A 24,421-nucleotide genomic window follows, 5' to 3' on the forward strand; every position below is an offset into this window, starting at 1 on the left:
AACGCATGGGTAGGTTAAGGATTTGCCCAAGGAATTCAGATCCAAATGAGGTCAATGATATACATGTATCTTTTCAAATGTATGACATTAAACCATATAGAACTATAAAATTTTTATATGAAATGCATGTAAGTACAGATTTTTGCTGTCGACAGAACTGCAGTTCTTACAATAAATTCTCTAAATTACGTTAACTTAGCTGACATTCAAAAATTTGAAAGCATATCTAATACCACAATATGATTATCTCTGAATTTTATTCCTCTGAGAGACTTCTAAGGCAAGCATGCCAAGACACAGGCTAAACTTAATTTTGGACAAAGTCTGTTTCAAGTTTTAAATCTATTAGGTCTGCTTAAGTCAAACCTTGCCACTATCTCTACTGGAGGAAAGGGAACACTTAAAACTGACTCCCCCTCACTTCAATTTTCTCTGTTTTTACTAATTTGTTTTCATTCAAAAGTCAAAGGTCACTAACGATGTTTTCAGTCATGAATTCACTAATGTGATTAATTTCTAGAATTTACAAACTTGTGTGCTTCAGTGTTAACACATGAGTATTATTTTGACGAACAATTTAAAACAATGCTCCTGGCCACCTGTTCATGTTTCCTCTACTACGTCTAGGTAATTCCTCTCAGATGATTCTAATTTTAAGGATGAAGTTCCTACATTTAAAAATATAAAACATATGCTACTTAGTAAAAACAAACATTAAAGAATGCTCATATAATTTTATATGAAAGACTCCATATTAAAAATCGTAGCAGTGGGTTTTTACCCTGACCATAGTAACTGGCAGATTTCTCAAAAGAATGAGAAGTGGTGTGAAAATTCAGAAAAGTGGAAAAAAAAAAAAAAAAAGCTACATAAACATACTAGCACAGCTGGCTCTTGAGCTAACGCGAAGAGTGGGGCGAACACATTTATGAAGGCTATAATCGGGCTGTGGATTCCCTAAAGGGCATGTGATGTAATACTGGAGAGTCGCCTAAAGGAAAGGGATAGGTTGACAAAGGGGGTGCGGATGCCAGAGAGAGGGATGAGCCTGCGGGTGGCAGGGAGGAGGTGGATCACTAGCTAGTGCAGGGGTGTGTCAAAAGATGATTTCGGGGAGTAGGAAAGTGGCCCGACAGGCGAGGGTACGAGAGAGAAGGGAGGGTGGCGCAGACAGGAGGCAGGGAGGCTCCCGGTGAAACGGTGTGACATCTGGCGTGCGGAGCCGGCAGGGGGCAGAGCAAGCAGGATGTCACGTGGAGCAGGCGCTACGGGAGCCGAGAGGGTTGCGTACGGACAGAGGGGGGTCTTTCCCACCGCCTGAAAGACTGTTACTCACAGGAGTCGCGGACTCTTCTTGCCCTGAACTGGAGACGGGGACTTCGCGGCCTGGGGCTGCTGCCCGGGGACGTCGGGAGGCCTGGCGCTGGGGCTGCTCCTCCGCCGGCGGGGATACTCGGCCTTCCTCCGGCGGGACACAGCTGCAGCGGCGGCGGCGGCCGCAGCGGCCCGGCCACGATCCCGACCTCCCCTCAGCACGCGGCTGCTAGTGGTCCCTGCAGGCGCCGCCGCGGCCGCCTCAGGGGGCCGTTGTTGGGGCTCCTCCGGAGCCGCCTTGGCCGCCTCTCCCCCTTCCTGGTCCTGCTGCTCCGGGGGTCTCGGCTCTTCCGTCTCCCCCGGCATCGGGGCTTGTCCGTCCCCCACCCCCTAGTCCCAGGCGGCGGAGGCGGAGGCGGCGGCCTCGGCGCTGCTCCCCCCGCCCCCTCGCCTCCAGAAGCCTGCGGCTCACTCTCACCCTGCGCTCCTCTTTCCCCCCTCCCCTCCGCCCGGCTCCGAGGGCGCCCCCCCCACCCCCTGCCACTCAAGGTTTGCTACCGCTGGCGGCGCGCGCGCGCCCGCCACAGACGCTCAGCGGGCCAATCGGAGAGGAGGACAGTCTTCCTCACCCCGCCCCTCGCGGTCTTACACGCAGCGACGTTCCAGGTTCCCTCCCCCACCCCTTCCTTCAGCCAATCAGGAAACGACTAAAAGGGAGCGCGCGAGGTTTCCTTCCCCGCGCACCCGTTCTCACCGTTAAACGGCTGTCTCGCGACAATCCCAAAGTGACCTTTTCCCCCCCTCCAGAGTTCAATGCGCGCTAGGGGCAGTACGAAGGGGCAGGTCTCGCGAGGGAGGCGGGTGACAAGAAATCGCACCTCTTTCCCCGCCTCACGCGCACCCTAGACTGGCTGCGCGCGCACCTGCCTCCCTAAGGAGCCACTGATGCCGCAAGGGCTCTTTCTATTCTTCTTTAGGCCGCAGAGGTAGCCTGGGCGTTCTTCCTCCTCCACCCTACCCCACTTTCCTGTCTTTGGCCTTTCTGTCCCCAGCGCCGCCAGATCTTGCGCGGAGAAGGGGGTAGTATTTTGAGCTGTCGCTTCTCCTTTAAGAAAAAAAGCCCCGTCGGTTGCCGGATGAAAGTCTCTGAAAAAATGGCGGCGGCAAAACGGAGGCGGGGTTGTGGGTCAACGAGGGCCCGCCTCCTGGCGCATGTGCACCGTTAACTTAACCAAGGGCATTCTGGGAGATGAAGTCTTATTTCGCCTAGGCTTTAGAAAAAAATAGATGGGAAACCAGAGACAGAGAGGATGCTGGGAGGTTCTGACTGATTCACGACGGGAAAGGTAGTTTACTTTCCGCAGCCTAGCGTTTACTTTTTTTTCGGGAGGCAGTGTTTCCGGGTTAGGTCGGGAAACGCGTGCCGTACATCCGGGCTCAAACGTTGAGCCAATTGCTGGTCTGATGGGAGGGTTTTTCCTATTTTTTGTTACTTTTTATCTGGGCGTTGGCGTACCTTTCTCGAGGTGTCTGCGTAATTGCCCCGACTTACCTTGGTTTGGTCAGATGACACCTCCTCTGGAACTGGCTAGCCAGCGTTCATGTCTACATTATTGATCTCGTCGTCCCCTGTGTGAGTCACTCACCTGTGAGCTCCTAGAGGTCAGGGAATGAATATGGTTCCGTGGGGTCATCTGGCCCTCGGAACGCTAGTACAAGGCCCACTACTCAGTTGGCTCTTAATAAAATCTGTGAAACGAATTATAAAGTTGTTTTCTACCAGACCCTGTTGGGACACCAAGAAGCCTTCGTCGGTAGCTTAACTTGGCTGCGGTGCCCGGCCTGGAGGAAGGCGAAAGGGTTGTTAGCGTGACCAGACTCTGGTGACCTACACTGAGAAGCTGAAGGGTCTCTTAAGCTCTGCGGCCGGAAGCCATGTGCTTCTGCGGTTTATACAATTAGCAACTTTATCAGAAGTTACTTTTCTGCACACTAGCGTGTGACGTTAATTTGTCTTCCTGATTCATCAAAGGGAGTTTCCGTTGCGGTTGGTGATGCCGTGGGCCTCTCGCATTTCTTTTTTCCTTTCATCCATAACGAACGATTTGCAAGAACACCCTTTACCCCTGGAAAATAAAGCATCCAGGGCTAAAAGCCCCAGAAGAAAGAAGCTGGAAACAAGATCTGGGGATTCAATTTTAAATTTCACATTAATCATTCAGTTAAACTGTAGACAAGTGCTGAAGTACATTTTTCCTTCCAGTACTTTGACTCAGATACCACTTCATATTAGACAAATGTTTTATGTTCTCTACTGAGTATTTTACATTTTCATAGGGCTAATGTCATTTTCAGTTGTAACAATCGATTGGCATAGTGTCAATGGAAATTTTTTCAGATTGAGTTTGCAGTGAGCAGACTTTTGGAAGGAACAGTGCTGACATCCAATGGATGCTCAAAGTAATACAGAGGAGAAATCTTTCAAAAAAAAATGTACAGACAGTGGAATGAAGAATGAATTGTTCCTTTAAAAAAAAAAAAGCCACTGTGGGCTGGATGTGGTAGTCCACCCCCGGAATCCCAGCGCTTTTGGATGCCAAAGTGGGAGGATCCCTTGAGCCCACAACTTCCAGACCAGCCTGGGCAACATAGGGAGACCACCCTCTATACACAAAAAATAAAAAACAAAAATAAATAAAAATAAAGTTTTTAAGCCAACTTAGTGGCGTGATGGCATGCACCTCTGGTCCTAGCTACTCCTGAAACTGAGAAGGGCAGATCGCCTGAGTCCAGGAGTTCCAGTTGGAGGTTACACTGAGCTATGCTAGTACCATTGCACACCAGCCTGGGTGACAGAGAGCTTGTCTCTTAAAAAATTAAAAAGACTACTGTGTTGTAGAGGAAAGATCGCAGACTTTGAAGTCTTCTATTATAGTAAGTAGCAAAGCTACCAATTAATTATAGCAAGTTGCTATTCCATGAACCTATTTCACCATTGGTAAAAAGGGAGGGGGAAATCTACTTCACAGGGCCATAATTATAGTTCCTTACATATTGCCTTTTTATAGTAGGCCTTTTGTAAATGTTTCATTCAAGGTGAATAAATCACAGTGGTTAAAAAAAGTGAAGAGTTAACCTCAGTGTCACTTTCCAGAGAAATTGCTATAAGGCAGTGTATCTAGACAGGGATTATGCTTAACTGAGATGCACACAGTTTAACATCCGGTGTCAAACCTCACTTCCTTCTTTGTGACCCCCCTATAGATGTTTGCTTTTTGGACCACTAAGTAAGCCAGGCCCTGAGAATCCAAGCATGAATCCACTTCTGCCCTTCTTTTAAGGATTTATAATCCATGCAGGAAAGCAGATAAGCATAATTTCTGAATAAATAAAGACAACAAAATGAAATGGATGCTGGTCAACTCTGATGGAAATTTTAAGAAAGAGACTATGCCTCTGTGGTTCCCCAGCTTCACAGAAAGAAAAAAAAAAAAGAAAGGTAGATGCTCAGTTAGAGTGGGGTACCTACACTTGGAAAAAACCAAGTGTAAGTCTGCCATTCCCGTGAATCCAAGATGAATCCTGGCACAGAGTAGGTCCTCAGTTTTTGCAAAATTAATTTTGAATCTTTATCACCCTGGCCAATGCACTACCATAACTCAAATCTCACTATCTACCTCTCTATGTCAATTCCATTTTTAAAACTGTATAACCTATAGAAGAAAAAAAAAAAAAGCTCACCAAATCAAAAGAGAGGAAGTGCTAAGCAAATACAGGAACCAAAAAGGGTTATAGAGGCTGCCTTATGCTGTCTCATCCAGTTCCTTTGCGGTCCTCTTCTTCAGCACATGCCAAAGCTGTTCCTCACGGCCTGTGAGACAAGAGCATCTTGGATGTAGGACAATGGAAGAATTAGGTGAGTGAGGAGCTTCTTGGAGGAGAAACTCTGAGGGAGTGAAGACTTGGCTGCCATCTCCATGTGTGGTGGGGTATACTTCTGGTTAGACTGAGGGTAGTAATGGAAGATTTTATTTTCACTTCTCTCCTGTCCTCAGCCCTGCCAAGAGTGAAGCATGAGGAACTATGATTGTTTTGGGGAACTATGGGCTCACTGTTTGCAGTGGCAAAATAGATGGAGAGTTTGGTGCTAACCGCAAATACTTTTGGCAAATACTTTTGGACTGGATTGTGATTGAAATTGCTGTTTTATTATGGGCATTTTGCCCTTTGGAGTTCACTGGAGATCATAGGATGGCCACATAGCAAGACACTGCAGAGATGTGATTTGAGGAGGAGAAGAAAGAGCAAAAAAGGAGTTGGGGTGTTATGAGGAAGAAAAAATGGACTAAAAGTATAGGGATGAGGGATCTGTAGAGGTTGGAAAAAGGACAGAGTGGTTTCATTTGTTCCATGTTTTAGTCTTAAATCAAGAAGGCATAGCACTCTAACTCTAGTGATGTTGTTGCTAAGCTTTTTATTCAGAAGAATTCTGAAGGAAGAGATTATTATGGCCTGAAAATATGACACCTCCTTCCACTCCAAGGCAATTAAAACCAGCAGTGGAACTATTAGCCACATTATCCAGAGAGATCCTGGATTTCAAACCTTTGGAGTAATGTAAGGTTTGTCATTCTTGGGACTCATTCCATAGCCTTTGCCAACACTGTTGCATCTAACTAACATTGAGTCACTCAACTTTACCCAATTTCCAAGCTGTATTAATTCCACAGTGTCCTGGTTTGGGGTGTGGTTGGGGATGGGATATGTCAAAAGTGCAAAAAACAACAACAAAAAATATCTTGCACATTGTTACATTGTCTTAAAAAAATGGCGTGTGATTTCAAAGCTGGAGAAACAGGAAAAGTAAAGGGCAAATTACCAGGAGGCAAGAGATGTCAATGAAGTGAAAAAGGTAGTGTTTAATAACTATCAAACTGCTTTGGCGGTAAAGTCTATTTTGATACTGGGCCAGACTCTTTTTTGGACTTCCGGTAGAATCCAAATTCTTATCCTGCGTAAGTGCTGGAAGAATGTGAATTTCTGCTTGCGTTCCACTAGGGCTAGGGCCTTTTTTCTTTTTCGTTTTTTTCTTTCTTTTTTCTTTTTTTTTTTTTTTTGGCGGGGAGGACACCGAATGGCTTTCATGGCAAATAATTCAAAAGGAAACTTAATTATTTAGTGAGTCAAGCAAAAACTAGACATTTTTACATATGTTAATGATTTTAGTGTCTGCAGCAACCCTCTGAAATAGGTATTATCCACTTCTTTTTCAGATGAGAAAACTAAGAAAAAGAAAGTAACTTTTTCAGTGTCATTGTCGGGAATACCTGACACCAAAACTAAGCAACAAGGTGCTCTCCTATTTTAGAAGTTTGTTGGTTCTGGTGTTCTGGCCAATGAAGTAACCCAGATTTAACAGAAATTTATGTTGTTTTGCATTTCCTGAGCAGGCTAGATGTTAGGTAAATCTTGTCCTGGAATACAGAAAGTACCAAGTAGCCTGGAAGCTAGCATTTGTGCAGATTATCCAGTTGGCTACATCTCCACAGGCTGTTGATGGCTACACTTCAACAGTTTCTTCAAATTGTCATCAGCCCAGTAACTACCCTTGAGACTTGGTGTGGATCTTTCTTCCTGCTGGCAGAGAAATTGCATCGAGGACAGGTTAGCTCAAGTGAGCAAATATTTCCTGTCTGCAGTAGTGCCTCAGAGGCTAGCAGCTTGTATCCACCCAGAAGGTTTTACCTAAACCCTCATTACATAGGCATTAGGCATGATAAAGAGGAACCAGGAGCAGATTCTGCCTCAGAATGAAATCCATGCAACCCATAGAGACTCCCAAGAGACCTCACTTTATTCCTTTCATGTTAATATTGATATTATTTCATCTCCACAGTAAAAGACTACAGAGAAGAATTATAGAGTCTTCAGTCTTGTACCCGCTTCCCCCGCCCCCACCCTCTAGGAATCCCATATTTGTCATACTGAAATTAGTCATCTTCAAATTACAAAATCTGGCAAAAGGCATAATAACCTCAGAGTGTTGGTGATATGCAGACTCATGAAACAGGAAGCGAAAAGCCTATAACTCATGACCCAGAAAGAAGAGTTTTGATAACTTGGTTAGCTGGTGCTTCTGAGGGCAACTTCCTGCTCTTAGTGGTATGTTTTCCTCTCTCTTATAATCTTTATTTTAATTTTGAGCTCAGGAGGATCTTTAGCTTCTAGTTAGAGCAAAGCTTAGAAAATTGAAAAGAAAAAGGTTCTAGCTTAATTGAAAGATGCAGAACAAAAATTCGAAATTCTCAAATTTGGTGTGGGGTCTGGCTAATAAAAATCTGAGGCAAAAAGTTTTCTTTCTCTTTCTACCTTAGTTATCCTTTCTTCTGACTCTTTTTTTTTTTTTTTTGAGATGGAGTTTTGCTCTTGTTGCCCAGGCTGGAGTACAATGGCACGGTCTCGGCTCACCGCAACCTCCACTTCCCAGGTTCAAAATATTCGCCTGCCTCAGCCTTCCCGAGTAGCTGGGATTACAGGCATGTGCCACCTTGCCTGGCTAATTTTGTGTTTTTAGTAGAGACCAGATTTCTCCATGTTGGTCAGGCTGGTCTTGAACTCCTGACCTCAGGCAATCTGCCCGCCTTGGCCTCCCAAAGTGCTGGAATTGCAGGCGTGAGCCACTGCTCCCAGCCTATTTGTACTTCTTTTTAAAAACCTTCTATTATAAAGACATTTAAATATGCAAAGGTAGAGAAAATAGTTTAATGAATTCTGATACACCCATCAACCAGTTTAAACAGTTTTTCATCAGTCTTACTTCATATATAGGCCCACCCATTCCTTTCACCGCTATAATTATGTTAAAACAATTTCAGATGTCATTTTATCTGTAAATATTTTAGCACTAACCTCTAAAATAAATAAATATGTTTATACATATAACTGTAATGCCATTGCCATAACCACAACAGCCTTAATAGTTATTCCTTAATATTGTGAAATACCATTATCACACCTAAAAACTTAACAGAATTACTTAATATTATCACATATCATTATTACACTTAAACAGTACTTACTTGATATTGTTTAATGTCCAGTCAGTGTTCAATAGTCTTGATTGTTTCATTTTTAAGTAGATTTAACGATCCAAATAAAGTTCATACACTGAAATTAATTATAAGTCTCTCGACTTTTTAATGCTATAGGTTCCCCCTCATCTCTTTTTTCCCGTTACAGTTATTCATTTGCCCTAAAGTTTAGTTCAGTTTGCTTATCTCTAAAATGGTACATAAAAGTCAACATTTTTGAGAAATGAATGATTATGAAAGCTCTGTAGATTTCATTTGTTTAAAAAAAAAAAAGGATTAGATCTCTTCTAATGCCATTAAGAAATATTCATTCCTCCAAAATCTAAAATAAATGAAAAATCTGGGTTTTTTTAAATGACCTGTAAAGTTTATTTTCCTTATGTGAGAACTTCAGATGTAGACAGGTCCTTAGATATAATATAATTCTGTGTTTAAAGTTCGAAAACTATAACGTGTGGTAAGAAATCCGCTAGAGATCCACTAATGGGTATTGAGCCATAATTTGAAAAATACTGTTCTAATCCAATTGCCTTGTTATGTAGATGAGGAAACTGCATCAGAGAAGGACATGACATGCTCAAGATAACCCAGGAATACGTCTAAGACAGGAGACTGGAACTTCTAACTTTCAGTTAGTGCAGGGGCTAGGGATCAGATAGCCCAGATTCAAGTCCTGGTTCTGCACTCATGAGCTTAAGCAAATTATTTTTGTCTCTTTCTTGTGATCTACCAAATAAAGACAATAATATCATCTGCCTCAAAGTGTTAGGATGATTAAATGAAATGTATACACTCCTGAGCACAGTGCCTGGCATGTGTTACTTTTTATTATTATTTATTTCATTATAACAGATAGGTACTAGTAAAAAAAAACAAAAAAAACAAAAAACTACAAGAGTAACAAATCCCAACTATTTAAATTGCAACATCTTACTTGATTTTGTAATATCTCAATTTTCTCCCCATTTTTTCTCTCCACACCCTAAAAGACAGAATACTTATACCTTGCTTTGAGAATTTTGTTATGTGCTCAGGATAATTGTTAAGATTTAAGAAAAAATATCATTAGGATTAAGAATAAGTGTTATTTCCCTTGTATGTTTTGAAAAATGATGATATAATTGCTTGTATTTTTCTGATGGAAAAAAGCATTTAGGATTTTTTTCTTTCTTTCTTTTTTCTTTTTTTGTCTGTTTTTTTTTCTTCTTCTTTTTTGGAGACAGTGTATCACTCCTTTGGCCCAGGCTGCTGAAGTGTGGTGGTGTGATATTGACTCAACGCAGGCTCACCTAGGCTCAGGTGATCCTCCCACCTCAGCCTCCCGAGTAGCTGGGACCACAGGTGCACGCCACCATGCTGGGCTGACTTTTTCGTATTTTAATACAGACTGGATTTTGCTATGTTCTGGAACTCCTGGGCTCAAGGGATTCTCCACCTCAGCCTTCCAAAGTGCTGAGATTACGGGCATGAGCCACTATACCCAGCCCAGTTTTATTTTTTCTAATTAGGGATATTTGTGGGCAGTCTACCCTAAATGAATGATGAAAATTAATACCTGTAGTATAAAAAAATCAAATTATAGCATGAGACTATGAAATTGAATGCAACCGTAGAAAATAAGAAAAAAAACACAATTTATGGCGGCATTAAACATTTCTTGATAGAATTCACCACATTCTTGAAGTGAAATAAGGAATAAGGGAAAGTATTTCAAAATAGCCATAACTGAAGAAAAGAAGGAGATGAATGTGGGCACAGTGAAGATACTTAAGGAGAAAATGACTTTAGAGAGTTAAATATTCTCTGTCATGTTTCTCTTACTTCTTATGGTGTAGATGCCTTATTGGAGGAACTGGAACGGTCCACCCTTCAGGACAGTGATGAATATTCCAACCCAGCTCCTCTTGCCCTGGATCAGCATTCCAGAAAGGAGAGTAACCTTGACGAGACTTCAGAGATCCTTTCTGTTCAGGATAACACAAGTCCCTTGCCGGTAACTTTTCATTTATTATAGTCCTTAAACATGGATGTTTGAATGCATTTCTGAAAATTAATTGTATCCCACATAAAATGATATGAAAGAAGAATAATATATCCAAGAAAGAGAAAAAATAATGCCTTAATGTTCATCTAAAGATGTTTTTGGAAAGAGGAGGAGAATTGAGAAAATCATCACAGAGGAATGAGTTTGAGCTTTTGAGAACTAATTTTTTTTTTTTTTTTTTTGAGACAGTCACACTCCATCTCGAAAGCTGGAGTGCAGTGGCATGATCTTGGCTCACTGCAACCTTCACCTCCCAGGTTCAAGTGATTCTCCTGCTTCAGCCTCCCAAGTAGCTAGGATTACAGGCATGCACCACCATGCCTGGCTAATTTTTGTATTTTTAGTAGAGATGGGTTTCGTCGTGTTGGCCAGGCTGGTCTCGAACTCCTGACCTGAAGTGATCTGCCTGCCTCGGCCTCCCAAAGTGCTGGGATTACAGGCATGAGCCATCATGCCCGGCCAAGAACTAAATTTTTTCTAATGAGCACATGGTCACAGGCAGAGTATTGTCTGATTCACTGGGGATATTCTGTTACTGTGGGGGCATCAGAGATGCATGTTGCTATTTGACTGGAATGGTACTCAAGCCAGAGATCACCTGAGGAAGGCCAGGTGGCAGCTTAGACAAGTCTTCTCAGGGTGACTTTTTAGGGTCACCACTTCCCAGGTCTTATTTTCTGCTGAATAGATTAGGAAATTCAATTATTAGTTTACACGGAGATGATGAAGCTCTAGGGAACCAACTGAAGCTAACCAAACTGACAAGTGATTATATATATATTTTAAAAACCTAGGGCAGGTGCAGTGGCTCAGGCCTGTAATTTCAGCAGCTTGGAAGGCTGAGACGGGAGGATCACTTGAGGCCAGGAATTTGAGACCAGCCTGGGCCACATGGTGAGACCCCCCATCTCTACGAAAAATTAAAAAATGAGCAGGGTGTGGTGACACGTGCCTGTGGTCCCTGCCACTCAGGTGGCTGAAACAGGAGGATCGCTTAAGCCCAGGTGGTCGAGGCTGCAGTGAGTTATGATTGCACCACTCCGTCCCAGCCTGGGTGACAGAATGAGAGCTTGTCTCAAAAATCAAACAAAAAACAAAAACACAGAACTTAGAAATCAAATTTATTAATTTATGGTTACAGTTAAAGCAATCAAGCAAAGCAGCTGTATTTACTCATATATGCATTCTCTTCCTATGGATAAGTCTATATGGACGTACGTTATAATTAAAAGGTTGCTTGATGAGAATGGAATTAGTGTAAGATGAATTAAGTAGATGCTCTTCATAGCTGGTAATTTTGTACTATGATGTTTTGATTCGTCATTGTTCCCTATATGAAATAACCAGAAGCACAGACCTGAAATTTGAGCTCAGTGGTGGTTTACCCCCTAACTGTTCTTTTCTCCAAACACATACACAGTTTTAAGGATATGAATTTGTCTCTCTACTAGGGAACCATTGTCTTTGTCCTCAATGTTAGATTATAACTGTAGGCTCTTAAGTGGTCTCCTGCCCTTTCCCCCGCTACAGTCTGTTCTCAAGCAGCCAGGGTCACCTTTAAAAACTAAAGTCAGACCCAGTCATTCTTCTACTCAAAACCCCACAATGACTCCCTATCTCATTTGGAGTAAAAGCCATAGTCTTACGTCGATCTTTCTGGGGTGACCATATATCCTGGTTTACCTGAGACAGTCCTGGGTTTATGCTTGTTTTTGTCACATCCTATTAACTTTACTTTTTACCCCAGATTTGCAATTTTATTTAAAGTTTTCTTATCAGTATTTGCATTAAGTAAGCCAGTATGGCTTAACAGACCTCCTTCCAGCTTCTTCCATGGTCTCCTCTAGCAGTGTATAGAACACATATTCAGTGAACAGTGCTTTTTTTTTTTTTCCCCAACATGGAGTCTCTTTCTGTCGCCCAGGCTGGAGTGCAGTGGCGCGATCTTGGCTCACTGCCATCGCTGCCTCCCAGGTTCAAGTGATTCTCCTGCCTCAGACTCCTGAGTATCTGGGACTACAGGCATGCACCACCATGCCCAGCTAATTTTTGTGTTTTTATTAGAGACAGTGTTTCACCATGTTGACTAGGCTGGTCTTAAACTCCTGACCCCAAGTGATTTGCCTGCCTCAGCTTCCCGAAGTGCTGAGATTACAAGCATGAGCCATTGTGCCCAGCCAAATTCTGACTTAATTTTGGTTGAATGCAAAAGATGGCTAGTGATAACTTGCCTTTTTTCTTGATTCCGTTCAGATGAAACCTAGCTAGCAGCAACCGTTCAAGAATTATATGCAGGTGCTGGCTGTTAAAGCTAAGAGCTCAAGCACAAGTAGTCAGAGATAGCTAACTCTTCTGATCTTCGGTGGTAGCAGAAACATTTCTGAGGCTTTTCCCCCTGCTAGCCACTTGGCAAACCACCACTCGTGCCGTCCCATGGTTGTGTGGTGGGTGGCCTGTGAGATGCATGGAACCTCCTCAGAGTCAGTAGAAAATGGGAGAAATTGTGGCTTAATGTCATACAAATTTTAGGAAATAGAGGCTAAGTAATTTTGCCATAGAGTATAGTGTAACCTAATTGTTTTATTAAAGCAGTTTTGTTATTATTTGTATATGTGAAGCTCTATTTGTTTTATTATATGGTAATGCCTTTTTAATTTCACAATTTTACAATAAACCCTTTCAGCAGTTAGCTCAAAACAAAACCAAAACAAAATGCACATGTTTAATTGTCTCAAGAAAGCTGATAACAAATATGCAACATGTGGAAAATATTTGTCAATATTTACCATGCACCATACAAGCTCACTATCCCTTTGAAAACCAGAAGGTACAAATATGGTGAAGAAGCTTTGGCATCTATTTCCAAAGTTAATAATTTAAGAAGAACATGCCTTAAAATGACTTCAACATGGCAGCTGCTGGAGGCCTATGTATATATCATTGTGAAGCACACTTTCGCATTAGTATCAAATAATTCACAAATTAATTTTGCTCATTTTCAATTCCACATTTTCTTGTCTTTGTAAGTAAGCTGGTAATAATTAATGAGTGATTTTCCTTTGCAAACCTTCAAATAATGTTTTTTATAATAGTGTCGTTAAAGGTCTCAGTTCAAAAATGTATTAATTCCGAAATGTTTCAATTTTGTTTTTTATCTAATTCAAATAATCAAAATAAAATATGTGAGAATTTATTTCCTAGTCAAAAAGTGAAACATCTGACATTGTTAATGCCACTGTAAATTTAGTTGTAAAGCTCAACATTGAAGATAAACTGTTGTTTTGTTGTAAGAATAGGAATACAAATGTTAATAGAGCACGTATTGCGATAAAATATTCTTACCAAGTTAACAAGCTATGGAGCAGAAATGTACTTGGAATTGGTTGTAATGTGCACAAAATTTGTGACTGCATTCAAACAAGCTGCGGTATTCTGTCAGTCAAAATAGAAACTAAAATTGTCAAAATTTATAAATATAAATAAATACACACACACACACACAGATTATATAACTGATCTACAAAACTTTTCTGACAGAAGCTGATATCAAATACTACCATGCAAGGAAACATTTCAGAATTACTATATGTATATTCCTGTCTGTGTTGCATGTCGTCAATTGGATTTCGGGAATGCCTGAGCCTTTGAAAAACCACTTTGTAAAGCAACCCAAATTTAGATTGCATTATGTTCAAGACCAGTTGAAAATTTTTGATCGATTACTCAATGAATGTAGCATGAAAATTCAGCCTTTGAAGCTTTTAGCAAGTTACAATTATGTAAAATAAGGCTTGCAAAGGAAGAAGCTCAAATTTCTCCCTACAAAAGCCAAGAAGGAATTGAACAAATCAAAAGATGAAAGCAGATATGGTTTAATTATCTAATTTGACAATTGTGCTTCAGAAAAATCTTTGATGTATTTTGAGTTCTAATTTTATCTGCATAAATTTTTATTCTCCACCAAAATGGAGAAAAATTGTGAAAGTCTATGATTTTGCAATATCTAGATTTGGCAAAATGTTAAAACAATCACAGATATAGACAACTTGAAAGTTTTATCTTGTAAGAAAATTATTGAACAAAAGTGCTTTGAATGAAGGTAGAAAGACAGCACCTATGATGACATTGGCCTGAAATATTTACATATTTAATATAAAAAATGAAAAGATTCTTCATTTAGCAGAACTTACAGGTTCATCAGTATCTAGAGAAGAAATGTGTTCTCTGTTAAAAACATTACAGTCTACAGTGAAGCATCAATTAAAGTTGTCCACAATTTCAAATATATTAACCATAAAATGAAATTTTAAAAAAAGATTGCAGTTTTGTAAAAATAATAACTGGTTTTTTTAAAAAAATGGAAAAAAAACGCATGTTCCTGAAAAATGTCCACATCACAATGCTAGGGACAATAATATCTAAATAACCAATTAAGGTATGTGAATACATATCAAGAATAATTATCTGTACCATTTAAAAATATTCAGATAATCAATTTTTTTTTTTTTTTTTTGAGACAGAGTGTCACTCTGTTGCCCAGGTTGGGGTGCTGTGGCACAATCTCAGCTCACTGCAACCTCTGCCTCCTGGGTTCAAGCAATTCTCCTGTCTCAGCCTCCCGAGTAGCTGGGACTACAGGCACCCATCACCATACCCAGCAAATTTTTTTGTATTTTTAGTAGAGACAGGGTTTCACTATGTCTGGTCACTTAAGATGAGACAGGTCACTATCTCTGGTCTCAAACTCTCCTGACCTCTAATGATGTGCCTGCCTCGGCCTCCCAAAGTACTGGGATGGTAGGCGTTAGCCACCATGCCTGGCCAATATTTTTTTAAAGTTGCTTGAATGTTCACAAGTTTGTATCACTTTAAGATATTTCAGGAAATTTTTATTTTGAAAATAAATTTTGGATAGAATTATCTTATAGCTCCACTAATATAATAAGACCAAATTCAGGTCAATAAACGTATTTTTTTTTTTTTTTGAGATGGAGTCTCACCCTGTCACCCAGGCTGGATGGAGTTCAGTGGTGCGATCTTGGCTCACTGCAACCTCTGCCTCCCGGGTTCAAGTGATTCCCCAAGCCTCAGCCTCCTGAGTAGCTGAGATTACAGGTGCGCACCACCACTCCCAGCTAAATTTTTGTATTTTTAGTAGAGACGGGGTTTCACCGTGTTAGCCGGGATGATCTCGATCTCCCGACCTCGTGATCCGCCTGCCTCAGGTGCCCAAAGTACTGGGATTACAGGCGTGAGCCACCGTGCCCGGCCAATAAACACATATTTTAAAAATGATATAATATGACTACTTTTGGAACCCCTTTTCTTTCTAAAAAATATCCCAGTCTGAGCATTTGGTGACGTGGCCACCTCATCTGCATGATTTGGCCCCTTCACTTGCTGCCCCTGTGTCCCTGGTTCACTCTGCTCAGGCCACACTGTCCTTCTCGTGTGTGGTTCCACAGAAGCTCCAGGTGCTTTTCCTGATGGCCTTTCCACCTGGATCATGTGACCCCAGATATTTGCTTTCTTTCCTCACCTCCCATATAAGTCCTTGCTCAAGCGTCCTCTTCTAAGTGAGTCCTTCCCTGGTCAGTGTATTTATAATTGCCGTCTCCCCCCACTTCCCATCTTCTATCCAAAAGATTAATTTTGCATATTAATTTCTTTATTATCTGTTTTGCACCACCGGAATGTAAACTGCAGGGCTTACAGTTTTGATTTGATTGTTTTGCTTTTTGACTGCTACATCCTCAGTCCTGGCACATGACAGGCCCTCAATACATATTTGTTCAATAAATAAATGAATTGCCGGCCAACCACCTTTTAGATTCACATGTTATTTCTTTTCATATGTCAAGTTTAATAACATTATAGTGTCCCCCTAGGCACCATCCTGTTTAGTTAAAGGAGCTTAGCTCTGACCCATTTTATTTGTTTTATGGTTCTAATCTAAGGAGGATCAACTACTCTATTTCGGTGGTTTTTAGGCAAGAAGGGGCTGCCAGTGTTTGTTCATATGCCAACTACTCTGTTTAGAATTTGGCTTTTCTTTGTGGGATGGCTGGTAATTCCCCTGGCTTGTGAAAGAAGAGCTCATAGATATGCCACTTGTCAGTCCCCTTTAAAAGCTACGAACATCTATTAACTATGGGTATTATTAAGCCTCAACATTCTGATAACAAAAATTTATTCTTTGCTCTTCTCTTGTCACTTACATATTTTAGGCGCAGCTCGTGTATACCACCAATATCCAGGAGCTCAATGTCTACAGGTATTTTTTTTTCTATTAAATGCTTTCAAAAATTAAAGTTAGTAGATAATTGTTATCAATCTTTGTTTGGGTGATAATTTGTTTTGCAAGTGTTTATTATTAGAACTCCCATATCATCCTCCTCTTTCCGTAGTCTTTGAACATTGGTAGAATTCTGCAAAGCTGACTTGACAACTTCTCAAGGTGCCTGGCTTCTGGAGGGGTTATCTAGGCTAGTGGGCCCTGCTATGTCCATTACCACCTAAAAAAGTGTAAATACTCCCAGAGTTACCACAGATGTTTTGTCCACACTATTCCAGATGTTATGCTTCAGTTTCCTGAAAGATAAAACACACCTGAAGAAACGTCAGCAAGATTCTAGCAATGTCAAAGCTAGGATGAGGGTTAAACTAAGACAGTGGGTCTCCATGGCCAACTGATGAGTATTTACTTTTTCTTTCCATATTTGCTCAAAATTTATATAATGGGTAGAGGGATTTCCTTTTATGAGAAGTTCCATATTGAAACAGATACACTTACTAAATCATTTCTCCTGGCTAAAGCAGAATTGGCAGTCTGAAAAAATAAAAAGGTTAATTTACTTATTCTCTCCTTAGTTATAGCTTGCAATTTTTAACATCAGACAACTTTCTGGAAAACAAATTAAAGGGCATAAAATATAGATAGTAAAGATTCATGCTTGGGAAAGAGTGCTAGACCACACCTTATTTGGTTTCAGGATTGCAGTCAGTAGTGCACACATGCAAGGCAAAAATAAGGCAAGAACTGTGCTACAAGAAGTTTTCTTAAAACTTCCCTCTTAAAGATGGTTTTTACTTTGGTGAAGGTGAGTTCAATTTATTGATACATATTGCCAGTTTGTTCTAGTTCCAAGGATGTTGCCAGGTGAGAATTCCTCCTAGTCCTTCCCCAGTCCCTGAAACCCCAACAAAAAATAAAAACAAAGCAAAACAATAACAAAAAGTGGCTGGCACACAATAGGTTCTCAGTAAATATTTGGTTTCTTAAATCTAGGAAACCGAGACTCCAATAGAAATGCGAGTGAATGCATGAACATATAACATGAAAACTAGCCCAACCAACAGCCTGTATATCTGGCACTGTGATTAATTGATGCTCTGCCAATACTAACTTATTGACACTCTCTTTCTCATAGTATGGGCCTTTCTGGCCTATTTCCCATGATTTCCTCCTTCTCTTGCTCTATATTCCAGGGGAGCTGACCCCTTGGGTTTTCCAGGCTCCAGGATCCGTTGGTCCTCATTGTCTTCAACTAATGGGAGGCACTGTGGAAAGACTGCAGGGTAAAAAGCAATGAAATCCAGGGCATTTCCCCGCCAAGTCGCTCTATTTCCACAGGATCTCTTGTCGGCAGCTTTATCTTCTTTATGACTTCAGCTGGAGCACAACAGGTCTGCTGTGGTTTCAGCTTCTGCCTGTTGACTTGGGCCCCTAGTTCTGGTAACTTTTCCTCTTTTCTTTGTCCCTTTGGCTTAGGGGTAGTAGTGACTTCGGGGTTACTCAGTGTCTTCTGTTTTGCTTCTTAGCTCTCCCCTCACCTGTGTAATCAAGTTTCTGGACTAAATTCTTTCTGTGTACTCATGTAGTTTGTGTTTTCCTGACTGGCCTTTGAGGTACTCCCCATTACTGAATGATACTTGCTGTGTAGGCAGGCCTCTGTGGGAGAGTGGCATAACATCTAGGTGACCTAGTAAATATGTAATAGATAGATGCACATCCCTGAGACTGGTGTCACTCTGAGCTGGCAAGAATAGCATATAAATGGGATATTAGACACACAAACTATATTCCTGCATTCTGTTTCTTCTATTTACTCTGGCTTGCTTAAATGAACTAAACATTGCTTTTAACATACCTTGAAAGTATTTTCAATACTAGATCTGAATATAACAATGGAATAACATTTCTACTATAGTTACATATCAATAGCAACATGAGCAATAATTTAGAAATGTATCTTTTCCATAAACAAAAATAATTCTGCTAATAATCAAGAGGAACAAGTCATAAAAATATAACAGAGAAATAAGTAGAGGAAAAAAACTCAGCACAATGAAGCCCCTTGCTTCAGTCTGGATTCTTTGAGATGCATCTTTTGTGATTTGTGTTACTGAAATCTCTGAGCAATGAAGTAAGTTGCTGCTGATGACATAGCCAAGCATCTTTACTATCTTCAAAAGGTCAGGGAACGAATCAAAGGCTCTTCTCTTTTCAGGAATATTTCCTGCAGCAGGCACTTTAATTTGTAATCATTAACTCTTCAAGGTCTCTCATTTCTTATGTAGAATTTTATACTGTTTACTCAATAACTGTTGGAGTATTATAACAATGATCTGTTTCCCTTTCTACACTGCACTAGGACTCTAGTGAAAAACCAGTGGGAATTCTTTGAATAAGCACAAATTTGCCCCAACTGTGAGATGGGATGGTTTTTAGGAATATACAAGCCCTGCTAAGAAACTGCATTTATTCTACATTTGGGCACAGGGCAGCAGAATGTGTTCACAGTCCTGCTGCCTTTTGTATTCCCAAGCCATTTGCCTGTGGCAGCACCTACCAAGGGATTATGACTGACCGAGCTGTGAGAAAAAGCTCCACTGTATCTTCTTGGAAACATCTAAGATGGATTGAATCAATTACTTGCATACTTGACCATTTTTGCTCTCACATTAAAATAAAAAATCTTGCATCTAGTAGAGGGCAATGTTGTACCTAAAAGATAAATCTTTTATCTTAAGAGATATCCATTTTCCTCTTATATTTTCCTTGTTGTTAAATAATCAAAAATAAGTGAACATGAGACATGTCGTATCCAAAAGATAGTCTTTTCTTCTTAAGAGAGAAAAGTATCCACTTTTCTTCTACTTTTTTCCTGGCTGGTAAATACATAAAGATAAGTAGTAAGTGTGTGTTTTCATTTTTGAAAATATATTTAGTGAAAGACAGAATATTTACTTTTATTTATGGCTTTGCATCTTTGTGCAGATGAGAGAGAAAAGGCTTGAGTGGTCGTGAGACAGAGGGTTTTGGTTTGGTGGGTTGTTAGCTAAGCTTTGTTGATTAATGTTGATTAAAAACATGATTCCACAGTCAGTTACCTTTTTATACTTTTTGACCCAGTTATTTCACTTCTTAAAATTTACTCTATATAAATGATCAAACATGGGTGCAAATATTTGTTTAGCAGTATTGACTATAATAACGACAGAAAACAATCTAGGTTTCCAACAATAATTTATTGGTTTAATAAATTGTATAATACATTATATATTTGAAAACCATATAACCTTTAAACATTATTTTGGCAGGTAATTCAGGACAGACAGCACAAACTTTGCAGTTTGCAGGCCCAAGCTCTTTGTTACTTGCCAACTGTATTATGTACAAAAAAGTTTTTAACTTCTCTAAGCCCCAATTTTTTTATTTGGAGGTGACAATACCTAGCTCTTAAGGTTGTCATTATAAAAGATTTAAAGAGAACCTGTGAAAAGCTCTGCATGGAGTGTCAGGCATAGTGTAGATAGACATTCAATAAATGCTATCTATTATGGTTGCAGAAGATAGAAAAATGTTTGCATAAGAGTAGGAAAAACGTATAATTTGAGTTTTCTAAAATTACACACAATCATAGTTAAGTGTAAGGGTATCAGCCGAAACGTCCAGACTAATTGCCTCCTGAAAAGGGGATTACATGTGTTTAAAATTTTTTCTTTATATTTCTCTGTAGTTTTCAAATGTTCTACACTTAACATGTATTAATTTCATATTTTAAAACAATTTTAAATAGAAACCTCTACACCATGACTGTATTTATGTACTTTACTGAAGGTTGTTTGTAGAACCATTGTGTGTGTGTGTGTGTGTGTAATAACAGATATACAGGTGAATTGCACTACTGATGTCTCATCTGACACCTCCACTACTTCATCTGTTGGCCATGTGTGTTAGCTATTTTCCTAGTATAGATGATCTGTGTTTTGTTTTATTTTAAAAATATAACTTAAGATACAAAAGTATTTCATAAACTCATGTGCATAAACAGTCGCAGATTTTGGAAATGTATACATAGGGTGAAAAGTGAGACCACCCCACTTAGAGTCTTTCCTCTCACCAACTCGTTACCAGCTCCACGGGTAACTGCTGTCAGGTTCTTCTCCTTACAGACTTATGTGTGTGCATATTCACACTTATGTACATGGGCTTATAAATTTACATAAATGAAAGTATATTTTTTCTTTCTTTTTTTCTTTAATTTGAGACAGGGTCTCTCTCTATTGCCCAGGATGGAGTGCAGTGGTGTTATTTTGGCTCACTGCAGCCTTGACCTCCTGGGCTCCAGTTATCTTCTCATCTCAGCCTCCCAAGTAGCTGGGACCATAGGCACGTGCCACCACACCCAGCTAATTTTGAAATTTTTCATAGAGATGGAGTCTTCCTGTGTTTCCCCGGCTGGTCTTGAACTCCTGGGCTCAAGCAGTCCTCCTACCTCAGCCTCCTGAAGTGCTGGGATTACAGACGTGAGTGACTGCACCAGACTGGAAGTGTAATTTTCATATTGATCTGGGCTTTTGTTTTTTTACATTAACAATGTATGTTGAAAGTCTTTCTTAGTTCACATAAATCTATGGCTGCTTAGCAGTTGCATGTTATTCTACAGCATGGATGAGCCATAGTTTATTTTCCTTTAGCTCTGTTGGTTTATTTCCAATTTGCTCATAGAAACTGTACCCTAATAAATGTCCTTGCATATATATTTATATATATGTCCAATTTTTCTGTAGGATAAATTCTTAGTAGCAAAATCGCTGAATCAAGTGGTATATGCATCTGAAATGTTGATAGACACTGCCTTGTAAAAGTGTTTATAAATTTACTTAACCACCTATGGTATATATAAATGTGTATGTGTATATATATATAAAATTCATATTTTGCCAACACTGCATATTATCCCTCTTTTAAAATTTCAACTGATAGGTAAATATTGGCATCTCATTGCTTTAAATTGCAAATTTAAAGATTAATGAGGTTGAGGTATTTTTATATAGTAATAAACATTTGAGTTTCTTTTTCTGAAACCTGCTTTTTAAAAGAATCCTTAGCTCAGGTTTCTATTTTTTGAAATTGTTTATAGATTTCTTTAAAATCTTGAATGTTATGTTTTAAATATTTGTTTATATTTAAGTTTTGTGAACTTAGCTGTATCAGTTTGTTTTTTCATTTTTGACATCACTTCAGAATTCTGTGTCCATCTTAGGAAAGCCTTCAGTACCCCAAATTGTAAAATATATTCTTCAATTTTTTATTATCATTACATTTAAAAATATTTGTATCTATCTTTAATTTGCCTCAAATGTATTCATGTATATGGTGTGTTGGGGATCTATATTTATTTTGTCCCAAATAGGTTGTTATTCATTGAGTGGAGTAGTCTGTTTTGGATGATTTGAAATGCCACATTGATCATATAGGAAGTTCTTTTAGGTGCAGGAGCCTGTTTCTGGGTTTTCTAATCTACTCCTTTGACCTATTTGTTTTTTATCTTTATCTTTTTCTTCTTCCTTTCCTTTCTTTTCTTTTCTTTCTTCTCTTTTTTTTTTTTTTTTTTTGGTTTGTTTTTTTGACAGGGTCTCATTCTGCTTCTGTTGTCCAGGCTGGCATGCAGTAGTGTGAACACAACTCACTGCAGCCTTGGCCTCCTGGGCCAAAGTGATCCTCCTGCCCCAGCGTCCTGAGTAGCTGAGACGACAGGTGTGTGCCACTATATCTGACTGATTTTTAAATTTTGGTAGAGACAGGGTCTCCCTATATTGCCCAGGCTGGTCTTAAACTCCTGGGCTCAAGCAGTCCTCCTGCCTCAGCTTCCCAGAGGGATCACAGGTATGAACAATCACACCCAGCACTATCTATTTTTTTTTTTTTTACCAACATCATACAAATTTAATTATTGTTACTCTATAAGACACCACATCTATCAAGACAAATATTCCCTCCTGGTTTTTTTTTTTCCTTAAAACTTTTAATTTTTATAGAGACCAGGTGTCTCTCATGTTTCCTAGGTTGTTCTCAAACTCCAGGTCCCAAGTGATTCTCTTACCTGGACCTCCCAAAGTGCTGGGACCACAGGTGTGAGACACCACACACCCCTCCTATTTTTTTTTTTTTCAAAATTGTCTTGAGTGTTCTATCCCATAAATGTTAACATCACCTTACTAATTAGCTTGAATAATTATGTCAGCATTTTTATGTGAATTACATTGAATTTACAATTTAATTAGGGGAAACTGACGTAATATTTATCTTCATTTATGTAGGCCTTCTTTTCTAAAAATACATTTTATTGTGCATATTTAAGGTGTACAATATTATGGGATATGAATAGTTAGTAAAATGGTTACTATAGTGAGGCAAATTAACATAGTTATTATCTCACACAGTTACACATTTTTGTTTGTTTGTTTTTGTGGCAAGAACAGCCAAAATCTACTCATTCAGCAGGAATCCTAAATACAACAATTTCATTACCGATAGTTCTTATGTTGTACATTAGATCTCTAGGCTTGTTCATCTTACATATCTGCTACTTCATATTCTCCAGCCTACATGTCCCCATTTTCACTCCCTTTCCTGCCCCTCATCACCGATATATCTGCGTATTTGACCTTTTTAAATAACAAAAACAATTCCACCTATAAGTGAGATCATGCAATATTTTTCTTTCTTATTTAACTTAGTATAATGTCCTTCCAATTCATCAGTACTATGACAAATAGCAGGATCTCCTTTTTTTTAAGGCTGAATAATATTCTGCTGTGTTTGTGTGCATATTTCACAATGTCTTTATGCCATTGGTGTCCATTCACTGATGGACGCTTAAGTTGTTTCCACCTCTTGGCTATTGTGAATAATGCTGCAATGAACGTAAGAGTGCAGATATCTTTACGAAGTGGTAATTTCATTTATTTTGTGTATGCCCAGAAGAAGGATTCCTGTGTCATGTGGTATTTCTATTTTTAATTTCTTTAGAAACCTCCATATTATTTTCTGTAATGGCTGTATCAATCTACATTCCCACCAACAGTGTATAAGTGTTCTTTTTTCGCCATACCCTGGCCAACATTTGCCATCTTTTGACTTTTTGAGAATAGCTATCTGTTTGTGAGTGGTATCTCATAATAGTTTGATTTGCATTTCCCTGATGATTAATGGTGTTGAATACCTTTTCATATACCTTTTGGCCATTTTTATTTCTTCTTTGGAGAAACATCTATTCAGGTCCTTTGCTCATTGCTTAATTGGATATGTGGATCTTCCTTTATGTCTGCCAATGGTTTTTCTTCATAGAATTCTTACACATTTTTTGTTAAATATATTATTGATATTTTATAACTTTTGTTAGAATTGTGAACAGGTTCTTTTTTTCTCATTGGATTTTCAAACTGCTTATTGATGATCAGTAGGAAAGAGACTGCTTCATTTTATTCTTGTATCTAATCACCACCCTGATCTTTTTTATTCATTCCAATGGTTGTTCAGTCGTTTGTCTTACATTTTCCTGGGAAGTTATTATACCATCTATTTTAAAAGAAAGAATGAGGATGTGCTGCCTTTTTTCAACTATATAATCCTCTTATTTTACTTTTAAATGTGTTTGATAATGTATTCTAGAATAATGTT

The 24,421-nt window shown here is 39.4% G+C and overlaps 2 protein-coding genes across 5 annotated transcripts in view; one reads left to right on the forward strand and one right to left on the reverse strand.

Annotated features, from left to right (window-relative positions):
* Positions 1-1,890, reverse strand: part of ZFP91 (ZFP91 zinc finger protein) — a 41,682-nt gene extending 39,792 nt beyond the window's left edge. For both annotated transcript variants that reach the window (XM_025355653.1, XM_025355652.1), the window contains exon 1: positions 1,337-1,890. In XM_025355653.1, the coding sequence (XP_025211438.1) occupies positions 1,337-1,680 (344 nt within the window). In that variant the 5' untranslated portion in view covers positions 1,681-1,890. The remainder of the gene's footprint in view (positions 1-1,336) is intronic.
* An 830-nt stretch (positions 1,891-2,720) lies between these two features.
* The window catches only part of LPXN (leupaxin), a 47,731-nt gene continuing 26,030 nt past the window's right edge, over positions 2,721-24,421 (forward strand). The window contains exons 1-4 of one of the 3 annotated variants that reach the window (XM_025355655.1): positions 2,916-2,938; positions 6,974-6,978; positions 10,241-10,398; positions 16,677-16,723. In XM_025355655.1, the coding sequence (XP_025211440.1) occupies positions 2,916-2,938; positions 6,974-6,978; positions 10,241-10,398; positions 16,677-16,723 (233 nt within the window). Of the gene's footprint in view, positions 2,977-5,048; positions 5,231-6,973; positions 6,979-10,240; positions 10,399-16,676; positions 16,724-24,421 lie in introns of those variants that run through there. The other 2 variants (XM_025355654.1, XM_025355656.1) reach the window with 2 other exon arrangements.

The sequence above is a fragment of the Theropithecus gelada genome, chromosome 14, assembly GCF_003255815.1.
Source record: "Theropithecus gelada isolate Dixy chromosome 14, Tgel_1.0, whole genome shotgun sequence".
In the NCBI taxonomy this organism is placed as follows: domain Eukaryota; kingdom Metazoa; phylum Chordata; class Mammalia; order Primates; family Cercopithecidae; genus Theropithecus; species Theropithecus gelada.